Genomic DNA, 12,983 nt, shown 5'->3' on the forward strand with positions numbered 1-12,983 from the left:
AAAGTTTAACCAGTGATTTGACCTGTATGCAACAGCTTGTGATGCTATAACTGCTCCACTTACTTTTTTTTTTTTATCATATTTTCACAGTGAGAATATAACAGATGATCTAGAAAAAAGAAAGACATTCAAAACAAAACAGACCAAAAACAAGGAAACAAGCCAACATGTGATTTTGCAACATAATTTATTACTTTACAACCGCAAGCATCACAAAACATTATTATTATTATTATTATTATTATTATTGTTATTATTATTAAATCAGTGAACTATCTTATCTCATAAAACACATCCTTACTCTTTTCTTGCAGTTTTCTGCATTTAAACACTGAAAATTATCTTCAGGTTATTGTTAAATCACTTGTTGTTTAGAATGTAAGCCCAGCCTAAATCAAAGCAGAAGTAAGGTCAAAATGCAGCCATCAAATGTTAATTAAACCTTAGCAGCAGCTCCTCGGTTGTTATGTTTAGTGTCATGTAGCCTTTGAAAGGCTACAAACCGTAAGAGAGAAGGGTAAAGGGGAAGAGAACGGGACCAATCAGGGATAATGAGAGGCAAATGAAACTGAAATGCCTCGAGAAGACGAGGGAAGAAGCAAGGGAAAAAGCTGCAGGAAGGGATAAAGGTCAAGAGGAAAGGAACGAAGAAAGAGAAAGACAACGAGGAAGCTGAGTGGGAGAGGAAGAGAGGAAGAAGGGGAGAGAAAGGTCAGAGCAGAAAATAAAATGACAGATGGAAAGGCGTGATCAAAGGAAAGGTCGGGAGGAGAGACAGGAGGGAAGGACACTTTCAGGCCAATACAGTCCACATACGAGTGGCAGAGCACTAAACATCTAGATCTTGCTGGATTTCAGTCAGCACAGATGTATATTTATATCTAGTTTTCGCTCCATGTTTTCTATTGCAACTTACATACATCATTTTTACCCCTAAACACATTGATTTCTGAGTATAAATACAACTATGGAAATGGAAGACTCTTACCCCTATGTACTTCAAAAACTTCATAAAAACCCTTTTACTGTCTAATAAAGAAACTATCACACACATACCCACACACACCAGTCCAACACTTAATATAGAATAAGTCCATATCATATGGAACAAGATATGAAAAAGAGAGATCGTCACATGCATGCATAGTATACTTCCTCATAGTCCTGTAATTTTTTTTAAAAATGTGAAACATATCTGCTAGCTTCTTAAACCAGCTTGTGCGTGTGTTACGGTCATTTTTTCATGTTGGCGCTGTTTAGTCAAACGATGCTGAAGCTGAAGAGAACATTTCTTATCAGATTTAAAGACAGACCTATATTAAAACTGAGCAGCGCTTAAGATATCTGAGTCACACGCATGTAGTGTGCCGTGCTCACTCATTAACTCGGCCATACAAATTCACAAGACAGCTGGCTGAGTGCTATCGAGCGCTTTGGGGTGTGGGGTTGTCAACAGCAGATGCTGAGACTGGGCGTGATTAATATTAGGAGATATTTACACCCTTGACCAGAGAAATATATGGCTGACACACAAAGGGCAGTTGTTTTTTTTTTTAAATTTTATATTATACAGCAAAGAAGCAAAACAGAAGGACGGCAGAGTAAAGTTTCACCAAAGCTCGAAGATGCTGTGTGCACGTTATTGAAGACACTACAGGCGTGCGTCCTTTCATGAAGATGCTGTTTGTGCTGATTAAAGCAGCAGGAGAAGGAGGAGGATGGGAATCTAGGCCTGTGCAACGGACCTACAGTATATGTCTTGTGTGCCTCCAGGTGCAAACATTTCTTAGTCATTGTCCGCCTTGTTACGCTTCACCTAGTAATTCCAACCCTCAGTCGAGGATCTGACTGTATGGCTACGTGGGTGTACACAGGTATGGGTGCTTGTGTGTGTGACCCAAAATACATACATGTAATTCTGTCTGTCACACACACACACTCACGTACATATATTCTAATATATGGATGACTGTCAAGAAATGCACACATACACAAATAAATTACAGGCAGGTGGTTTAAATTAAAATAAAAAAAAATATGAAAAAGCAGCATTGCTTTTTTATTATTGCTGTTTGTGAAATGACTCCCTTGGAGGCTGTCAAAGCAGCTCAGCGTTCTCCGTCTGCGCACGTGTGGATGCCCCACTGGTGACTGCTGCATTGCCAACTCCTGCGACGACTCATCGCACCAGGCTCCCACTGAAGCCCTGGCAGACATACGGGCTAGAGCCAAAACAATTCTGATAATAATAAGAGAGGCATCAGAGGGGCGGATGGAGGGTGAAAAGGAGGAAATAGAGGAAAAAGAAAAAGAGGGGGTAAAAAAAAAAAACCCTAAAAAGGCTGTGAAGCTCGCTAAGTGTGAGACGCTAAGCCTCATGAGAGTGGGATGGGAACAATGGCCCAGTGGAAGTGGTTGGCGGTACTGCTCGCGGTGTGTGTCAGGATGAATGCAGAGGATACGGTTGATATTACGAAATGCAGATGTGCATACAGTTCAAGAAGTTAGAAAGTTTTACTCCTATACAATTTTTACAAAGACACAAGAGTAACAACATTAGAATATATATAAAACTTTACATTGCTAACACCGTGACACGCCAGTTATGTTGTAAAAACATTCATAAACACCAAATCTACATTCCAGTGTGCTTCGTAGGTCTTGGTCCCATTTTACTGTGCATGACAGGGATCCAGAGTTAAACCTGGAACTATCAGCGCTCATCGATGGCGGCCAATTTAGCAATGCCAGGAAAATATGAGCCTGGATTTGCGCGATGGTGCTTTGTAGATGTCACAATGATGCTGTGAAACTTGTGGGATAACACAAGGGAACATAACGCAATACTTCACTTTAAGAATACTAAGAGCGGTGAAAGGCTTGTTGCAGATACAATGCCATAAACACATCAGGAATTCTATCGTTGAATAAAGAAAGAGTGAGCTGACACGAGTGAAGCGGTAAGCTTGTGCTTCTCTACACTGAATAAAACTGGTTGGATTAATGCGGTTGATATTTTCTCTTGTTCCTGCCCTGCACAAAAAGCAGATGTTGACACCTCGGACATTTTTGATTCAATACTTCAACGTCTTTGGTATCCAGTGTTTGGTGCTGTGATTCCTGTTTTGGGCTGCAATCTTGGAGATACCCCAGTATGGCCTAAAAGAACTACAGACATTTACTGAACATACACATTTACTGCTTTGAAACCTCCTCTATCGGTCCATCGGTGTTAATTAGCGGGGGCCACGTATTCCGGGTTGATGTAGGAAAAACCGAGGAAATCGTCCTGGTCCAGGTTCATGATGACGAGCTTGTCTGTTGGCGTCAAGTCCACAGCCATCTTAGTGAACTCCTTGTCAAAGTTGCAGGTGTCCCGACGGTTCCTCTGCAGGTGGGGTTCAGAGATTATGAAGGGGAGAGGATGTGATGAGAGGGAGGAACGACAGAAAAAATATTGTTGGAGGAGAGTGGGATGGATTGGGATGGAAAAGAGAATCCACTGCTGTTAAACACCCTATAGCGGACAATCAACTTAAAGCACAAGCTCTTTTGAACTAAAGAAACTGCAATATTGTTCAGTTTCTGTACTGTGATGGTGCAACGAACAAATGATTAGGAAGCGCTTCCCTTTCGTACCCGAGGTCAAATAAATCCTGTTCACTCTCATGTCTGTCTGTCTTCCTCTGTTTCAAGTCTTTATGCTTATTGCTCAGTCACAATACAGTAAAAATAGGACATCGGCCTCCTTGCAACTAGGAAAAAAATCGGTGTTTCCCCAGTGAAAGCTTTGGTGTTGGAGACTGATTATAAGATGTTACATAGTGTACAACACTGCCAACCTCTGCATAGTCCATGTCCAATCACCTTTCAATTGCAAGGTGATTGGACAGCTCGCACGCGTGGGCTAACTCAAACTGACTGCAGTCACTCTCATACAGCTATGCAAATTGTTACGAGCACCAATCAATGGCCAAGAGTAAGCATATGTATGCAAATGTGCTGTTTATAGGGTTGGGAAACCTGCAGTCAGCTGAGAATGAAGACTTTATCACAGCTGATTGCGATATCATGACGAACTTTTGCAGGTAATTGTCAGCTTGACCCAATTCAATCGCCAACGGAAAGCAGAGGATCTGTCTTTTTGCACTTTTATTGTCAAGGTGCTTTGAAGATGGCAACTGACTTTGAATGGACACAAACCTGGTCCTCAAAGTCTTCAAAGCAATTATTTCAAAGGCAAGTTCAGTGCACACAGAAGCAGTAATTTTGGTTATGCCACTAGCATGAGCCTGTAGCATGAGCCAGGTTACTTTGCTGTTTGCAGAAAGTTTATCTTTACTGCACACAGGTGAATTGTATCAATTCTTATTTAAAAAATTTTTATTTCCAAAACCTGTACTTGCTTTTTTTCCTTTTTTGGCTTACAAATGAGAAACAACACAGAACACAAGAAACAGCATCAAATGTGCTTGAACTGATAACCAGAGACTGTTCATTCAAAACCCACAAAACTCTGGTATTTTCTTTACATTTGTAGATCAAAGTGGATACCCTAAAAAATTTGTTGTCTGTCTCTCACAGTGGAAATGTTGATGCTAGTGATCCCTGAAATGAAACCACCTGCTGCGGCACAAAATCCTGTGTGCAGTCACATGGTATGTTAGGAAAAACTCACCTGAACATCTAATCTTTCCAGTTAAGTTTCACTATCTAAAGTATTTAAACTTTATTATTAAATGTTAAGAAGAATGTGAATGTTGCCCCACAAGAATACAGAAGACCTTCTTGACCTTCATCTAAGAAAAGGCGTTGTAGCTGGTTGGACTTGCTAAGCCTTGAAAATAAGAAACATCTCTCTTTTTTCAGCACTGAACAAAACAGAACAGTGGTGTATTCAGTCCATTTGCATTGCACAGAAAGTTTTTGGATGAAGCACAGCACCCCCACTTCCCTTCCTTTAGGGCTTTTCCAATCTTCATGTAATAACATTTTGCTAGTAAACACACAAGTGCAAGTAGAAAGAAAAGTTGAGTCTGGACTTAAACATGTGGAAAATAATCAGTTAGAACAAACGTGAGTCAGGCTGTTCATAAGGAAATAGGATATTAGGAGATCAAGCCATTTTCAGTATAATTTATGGATATGCTGGGAAACTGCATACAGTAAAGGAGAGCTGCAGAGAGGAGTGAGTGCTGAGAGGTGCTAAGCAAAGAGAGGAAAGAGACAAACTTGAGGGGGTCGAGTACACCAACTGTGACTTTCTGCAGGAGGTGAGGGATCCTGGGTGGATGCACTCGTAGTAAAGCAGGAGGGGCTTTCTCTGGGGCAGAGGCTCATTAACACACAACCTGGCTCATTTTTTATGTATAGATTTATGAAAGGCAACACCAAGCTTCACCGCTGGCAAGTATGTTCCCCAAAGAAATAGAAGTAAAGACGGAACCAGAACAGCACAAACTTTAAAATGATCTCCAGTGTGGCCATTTCCATCTTTAATCAAAAGCAAAGACACCTTAGGCTGATTTCTATAACGCAGATATCACATTGTGTTTCACCTGCTCTTTATCAGCTTTTAACTTTTTCTAATTATGAGTCCTACTTACTGTCACTCCCTGGGTCTCACGTCGCCAGATCATTTACATAAGTGTGAAAACTTTGCATGCCTTCATCAGCATGTTTCAGCGTTCTTCGATGTTATCACATACTTAAAACGCAAACTTTGATGAGCTAATTCACAAATAATATGCTATATAATAATATGGAAAATATATATTCACTGGCCATTTCATTAAATATGTTTGTTCAAGTGCTCTTTAACACATATGTAATCAAACCCGACCGCTTTGAGCTGAAAGGAGGATGACGCTACTTCAAATAGCCACTTGTTACAACCAAAGTATGCAGAACAGCATCTCTGAACACACAACACATCCAACCTTGAAGCAAATGTGGTACAGCAGCAGAAGACCACATCCAGTGCCACTTTCATCAGCTAAGAACAGGGCATTGAGGCTATAATTGGCACAAGCTCACCAAAATTGGACAATACAAGACTGAAAATTGTTGCCAGGTCTGATAACTCTTGATTTCTGCTGCTACGTTAGGGTCAGAATTTAGTGTGAGCATCCTTCCAGTCTACCTGAGTATTGTTACTGACATGTCCATCCCTTTATGGCCACAGTGTACCCATCTTTTGATGGCTGCTTCCAGCTCAAGCTGGTTAACCTCAAGCAGGTTTCTGTATTTCATTTGAGTTCAGTGAACTCAAATGGCCTCTACAGTCATCAGATCTCAATCCTGTAGACTGAAATCTGATGACTCCTTTGTGATGTGGTCGCTGAATGTACTTTTAAATGCATCTGGAGTTGGCAAAAAAATGACCAGAATATAGTCAGTGTTTAAGACGTAATATTAAAAAGCCATAGAGTCACAGTGGGATGAAGTGAATAGCAAAGAAGGAGAGAAGAAAAAATAAAATCAAGCAGTTACATAAATATTCACATCACCAGGAAAGCAGCGGTAGCGGGGAAGAGCTTATAAGAGGCAATCCACAGAAAAATCCACAATCATAAATATTTTGATTAAAAAGACAGCAAGCGATTTATCAAATACATCCATAAAGTCAACAGTGTGAGGATCTATCAGCATGTAAGTCTGAAAAACACAAATAAATGAAGACACAGTGGCAACGTGAAAAGGAAGAGAAAAAGAGACAGGGTTAGGCGGAGAGGACTGCTGGCTTTCTAGGCTATTTAAAAATCAGTCTTCAGTTTTCAGACCCTTCTTCTGTGGAACCAGCTCCCAGTTTGGATTTGGGAGACCGACACCCTCTCTACTTTTAAGACTAGACTTAAAACTTTTCTTTTTGATAAAGCTTATAGTTAGGGCTGGATCAGGTGACCCTGAATCCTCCCTTAGGCCTAGGCTGCTGGACGCTTCCCATGATGCACTGAGTGTTTCGTCTGCACTCATCTGTCTTCACTCTATATGTGTTTATGCAAGACTCTGCATTTAATCATTAATTATTATTAATCTCTGACTATTCTATAGCATGTCTTTAGCCTTGTGTCCTCCCCTCTAAACCAAATAGTCACAGCAGATGGCTGGCCCTTCCTGAGCTTGTTCTGCCAGAGGTTCCTTCCTGTTAAAAAGGAGTTTTTCTTTCCCGCTGTTACCAAGTTCTTGCTCATAAGGCGGTCATCTGATTATTGTAGGCTCTGGAGAGACTGTTGTTGTGATTTGGTCATATATAAATAGAATTGAATTAAATAAGAGTGGAACCAATATTTATAAAGGGTGAAAGTTGATACAAGATGGTGGAGGAAGAATGAAGAAGGAGTACAGAGAGGGACAGGAGGGCCTTTAACACAGGGGAAACTACAAATAAGTGTTACATACCTTTATCTTCCAGCTTTCTCATGGCCTAAGATAAGCTCCCTCTAGCTACAGGGACACACCTGCCACAGTTGGCTGAGGTCCACCTCACGTTCCTGGCTTTTATACCCACTGGAGTGTCTCCTCTCAGGAGAGGCCTGGTGGGTACAAAACCCATACAGAGCACGTGTGTTTTGCTCTCCAAGTAGAATATCCAATGGCGAGATCAAGTTTTATCTAACCCTCATTCCACACTCAATACATACTACTGTGAGGTTAAGCACTGTTACAGTCCTAAAAGGTGTATTCAGAGTTATAGCAAATAGCTTAAAACAATGAATTGAAAGTTTTTGCAAAGGACATCTAGAACAGTGTACCTCGAGCACTTTATGTGCACTCATGTTAATGGGAAAGCTGCTAATCTCAAATTAAATGAGGTCATATCTCTAAAACATACGAGCTAATTTCAACAAATATTTAATCTATAGTAGTACCAAAACTTCCACTGTATGTGATCATCCTGATCATATTTGATCTACAGGTACCATTTGTTTTTAAGTTTTATTATATTCAAGTACAAATAAAAATGTATTTTAGTCCACTGGATAAAATGGTCCAGAGTTGAACATATCCAGCTACCTCTTTGTTATTAAACCCCTCCTCCTGCTGCAATTTACATCAGTGATCATAGACTGGAGCATATCACTGTGATGAAGCTAACATGATGTGCTAGTTTGAGACATATATCTGCAAGAGATTTCAGTTTGCTCATGTGAAAGAGGAGTCTTTCACAGAAAGGTTAGACATGGAGTTCCACAGGGCTCTTAACTCGGCCCAATATATATTACCTTGTTAATGTATCTTCTCTATCATTGAGACTTCTCCCATATTAGTTTCTCTTCACTGCTTGCATTTAAAATCAAATGGAATTTGAAACCCACCCACCCAGCTATTTTTGCATTTATAGAAAACTGAAGTTACTACATTTAGAGTATATATATATATATATATATATATATATATATATATATATATATATATATGGCGAGAGAGAGAGAGACAGAGAGAGACAGAGAGAAATAGAGAGATAGATAGATATATAAATTCCCCGCTCGCCCCTGCGGGCGGTCAATCCTTCAAGCTCGGGTCCTCTACCAGAGGCCTGGGAGCTTGAGGGTCCTGCGCAGTATCTTAGCTGTTCCTAGGACTGCGCTCTTCTGGACAGAGATCTCCGATGTTGTTCCCGGGACCTGCCGGAGCCACTCGCCTAGTCACCGCACCTAGTGCTCCAATTACCACTGGGACCACTGTTACCTTCACCCTCCACATTTTCTCGAGCTCTTCTCTTAGCTTGGTCATTCTCCACCACCTTTGGGGGCATTTCCCATTTTGACCTCGGGACTTCCTGGTTATACTCGGCACCGATGTTCCTGTATACTATGCCAGCCACTTGGTTATGGTGTTCCATGTATGCCTTGCCTGCTAGCATCTTGCACCCTGCTGTTATGTGCTGGATTGTCTCTGGGGCATCTTTACACAGCCTGCACCTGGGGTCTTGCCTGGTGTGATAGACCCCAGCCTCTATGGATCTTGTGCTCAGAGCTTGTTCTTGTGCTGCCATGATTAGTGCCTCTGTGCTGTCCTTCAGTCCAGCTTTGTCCAGCCACTGGTAGGATTTCTGGATATCAACCACCTCCGCTATCTGCCGGTGGTACATACCGTGCAGGGGCCTGTCCTCATATATATATATACGAGGACATACACACACATATAAGTCTCTGCTTCCTAATATAGATTAGGAAGTAGAGACTTCTCTCATATTAGTTTCTCTTCACTGGTTGCATTTAAAATCAAATGGAATTTGAAATCCATTGTTGTTGTTGTTGTTTTAAAAATCTACAACACACAGAATCATGTGATCAAAACTGGGAATGGGATGCAGAGCCTTCAGCTATCGGGTAACTGTTCTTTTTGATAAAGCTTTTTATTAGGCCTAGCTCAGGTGAATTTACTGGGGTAAATAGTATATAAACAATACAGCATGTTATTAACTTTGTGTATTATTTCCTCTGTAGTTTCCTTTTTTCCCTCGCTGTCCTCTTATCCTTTGCCTTTCTTGCAGGCATCTCTTGTTTTAGTGATATCTGTTTCTTATGTTTGATTGCTGAACCCACCAGTTTTATAGTCTATCATTTCTCCCTAAGTGGTCTAGGAAAATTGCCACCCTGTGTATGGGTTTGCTATGTAAGGCCCTCTGATTCAAATTCATTCTTAGATTTAGTTTACAAACACATTTAACTTTCTTTAATAAAAGGCCAAATGTCCTGTCTCTGAAGCTCCATAAGTGAGATGCTTCAACTCCTATTGTAAGTTGCTTATCTGGAGTCATGTGTATGTAGGTAGTTGACAGCACTGAGCATCCTTCAATAGAATTATGCAGACAGGAAGCACAAACACATATGAAAAGATGCATGTGTGTGTACGTTCCCAAAACCTTGAAAATGGTCCGCTGTGTGCATTCCAGCTATTTACCAAACATGAACACACACACATACACACACACAGCTGCCAGCCATGTAGGCCAGCTCATAATGTGTTCCATCTCAACACGCTTCATTTGCAGTTAATGCTGCAAGGCAGAGAGACAGAGATATGAAGAGAAAAAAAAAGAGAGAGAGGGAGAGAAAGAGATGCAGCAAAGGACAGAGAGGGAGATAAATATCAGTGGCTCTTGGTATAGATACATAGCTAGAAAGCTCAGAATATGCAGTGACATTAAGCAAGACACACAATTTTATTACACACGACTGTGTTCTGGTAGCATTGATTTTAATGGAGGAACATGGCTGAATCTTGAATTTTGTATTTGCCTCCTTACACCTTTCCTCCCCTTCCTCTCCTCCTCTTCTCCCTTTGCCCGACTCCCCTGCACCTCTCTCTCATCCCATCTCTTTTCAGTAACAAGAGGATTAGTGGGAGACGAGCCGATGTCAGCTGAGGTTGTGGGGAGAGTGGGAGGCACGGGAAAGGGGAGGTGAAGAGGAGAGGAGGGTGAATGAAAGGCGGTATCGAACGCTGACCTGTTTTGGGCTGATAAGCGCCGACTGCTTTGTGCTAAAGCCACTGGCTTTAATTTGGGGGCCGCAACATTTGGAATTAATTATCATACATACTCCAGCACTGCTGTGGCTTACTGTGTACACTGGCTATTACATCCACTCCAATACAAACTTTATACAGCTTATGTGCTGGAACTTGCTGTTACACAGGAATCTGACTTGCTTTATAAAAAACATTTGCATAAAATACAGCTGCACTACAGCGTTAGTGTAAAGTTAACAGAGGGACGTGAGGTAAAGTATATTTTCTGTTCTGGCTGTGGGCTAAGGCAACAGGAAAACACTATTCTTGACCATTAAAATGTATGTAGCCTATTATACTGTATAATCAGGGAAATGTTCTTTACACAGTATCATTTGTTTTCAATGTCAGAGCTAAGGTTTTCGCCTAGCTCCATATCAAAACTTGAAATTAGCGAACATGATTCTTGTCCTCCAATAAATGATTACAGCACTGACGGCCACTTTATTAGGTACAGGTTGCTAGTCCTGGGTTGGAGCCCTTTTTGTTTTACAGCCTTAATTCTCTGTGGCACAGATTCAACAAGGTGCTGGAAAAATTCCTCAGAGATGTTGCTCCATATTGGCACGACAGCATCACACAGTTGCTGCAGATTTGTCTGCTGTACATCCGTGATGTGAATCTCAAATGTACTGTATTGGGATCTGGTGATTGTGGAGGTTATTTGAGTACAGTGAACTAATCGTCATGTTGAAGAAACCAGATTATTTGGGCTCTGTGAGTTTTGTGCATTATCCTGCTGGAAGCAGCCATCAGATGTTGGCTATAAAGGTTTGGACATGATCATCAATACTTAGATTGTGGTGTTTTAATAATTTTCAGAAAATATTCCCCACATCGTTACACCAGCAGCAGCAGCAGCAGACTGAACCGTTGATACAAGGCAGGATGGATCCATGTTTTCAACCTTTTAATCCTAACATCTAAATGTTGTAGTTGAAATTGAAATTAACCACATCAGACAACATTTTTCCAATTTTCTATTATCCAGTTTCGTTGAAACCTCACTCTCCTCAGTTAGAGGAAATGTGTGCTGAGAGATGCTCTTCTGCATACCTTGGCTGTAACAAGTGGTTATTTGAATTACTGTTGGCTTGCTAAGAGCCTGCTGACATCAACAAGACATTTTCACTCAGACAACTGACGCTTCTTTGGACCATTCTCTGTAAACCCTCGAGATGTTTTTGTGGGAAAATCTCAGCAGATCAGCCAGTTCTGTCCATGTCTATATACCTAAATACACTGCGTTGCTGCTTTGTGATTGGCTGTTTAATCATTTGTGTTAACAGGTAGTTGACCAAGTGACCAAAGACCTGAAGAAGTGGTTGGTAACTATAAATTTACACTATAAAGAAAGGGCTGTAAAGATGCATGACATTTTGTAAAGTAAACCTGTGATTCAAGAATATGGATAAAAAGTGTTTAAACTTACTTTATCATGCAGCATTTTCCAACTTTAGTTTATTCAGTTTTGAGTCTAATTCTGCTGCTTGAATCAGCTCATAACACATCCAAGCAAAATTATGGTGCAACAAGTTCCTAGCAAAGGTTTGTCTTTGTGGAGCCTTAACATTTGTTTTAACAATTCAATCAAACTTATAATCAGTCTTTGCATATGTGTTAATTATAGTCTTTTATTTTTTTTAAGTGTTTATGTGCACTTGTCTAATGTCCTTGTTAATTTTTTTTACAAGTCTTATATAAAAAAAAACCCCAACAACTCACAATTAATAAAATATCTTTTGCTTTCATTCTTTAAAATAAATAAATAAAAGAATGTTCAGTGAGTCACGGTCCTCTTATTCATCAGTCCGACACGATTCAGTGAGAGGTTACTGTTGTCCTGTATAGTAAGTTAAAAATTTGTTTTATTAGATTTATTCATGCTTATAGCCCTGCATGGCCTCTATCTTTAAACCAAAAATGTATTGCACCTCACAGAGAACATGGCCTCAAAAGACCCCGTGTACGTGTAACCTGTTAATTAAGAAGCATCAGTAGTGCTGGTAGAAGAATTAGACTTGGAGAAAACGCTGTTTTGAATATTTAAGCTACACTCCAGCTTCATATGGATAGACGCTAGAGTGGAATCACTCTTCTTATCTAACTCAGCAGGGAAACGAGTCTGAGTATTTCCATAAATGTCAAACTAGTTATCATTTTGGGGAAAACAACATTACAAATGTGTTTATGTAGAGGAAACATTGATTTAAAAAAATTAAGGACATTCTGTGATAAAATGTCAACAAGAGTCACAGAGCCGATGGCTGCTGCCTGAGCCAAAGTACTTTAACATCAGCGTATAAATGTGGAACTGTACGTGTGCAAAATAAATCAGGTTAACTGCTGAAGCTGTAGACGTTTATACCTGTATGTTGTAAATTGCTACATACAGACGTGACGCTGTGTTCCCGGGTAATTTGGAAGGCATTTGCCTTTTTTTGGAGACTGCTTCAAAAGTAGAT

At 40.4% G+C, this 12,983-nt stretch overlaps 1 protein-coding gene across 1 annotated transcript in view; it reads right to left on the reverse strand.

The window, feature by feature from the left end:
• Positions 1-209: 209 nt before the first annotated feature.
• Positions 210-12,983, reverse strand: part of prkcbb (protein kinase C, beta b) — a 107,048-nt gene continuing 94,274 nt past the window's right edge. The window contains exon 17 of the mRNA XM_024802168.2: positions 210-3,388. Coding sequence (XP_024657936.1) covers positions 3,233-3,388 — 156 coding nt within the window. The 3' untranslated portion in view covers positions 210-3,232. The remainder of the gene's footprint in view (positions 3,389-12,983) is intronic.

The sequence above is a fragment of the Maylandia zebra genome, linkage group LG4 (genome assembly GCF_041146795.1).
Source record: "Maylandia zebra isolate NMK-2024a linkage group LG4, Mzebra_GT3a, whole genome shotgun sequence".
Lineage (NCBI taxonomy): Eukaryota > Metazoa > Chordata > Actinopteri > Cichliformes > Cichlidae > Maylandia > Maylandia zebra.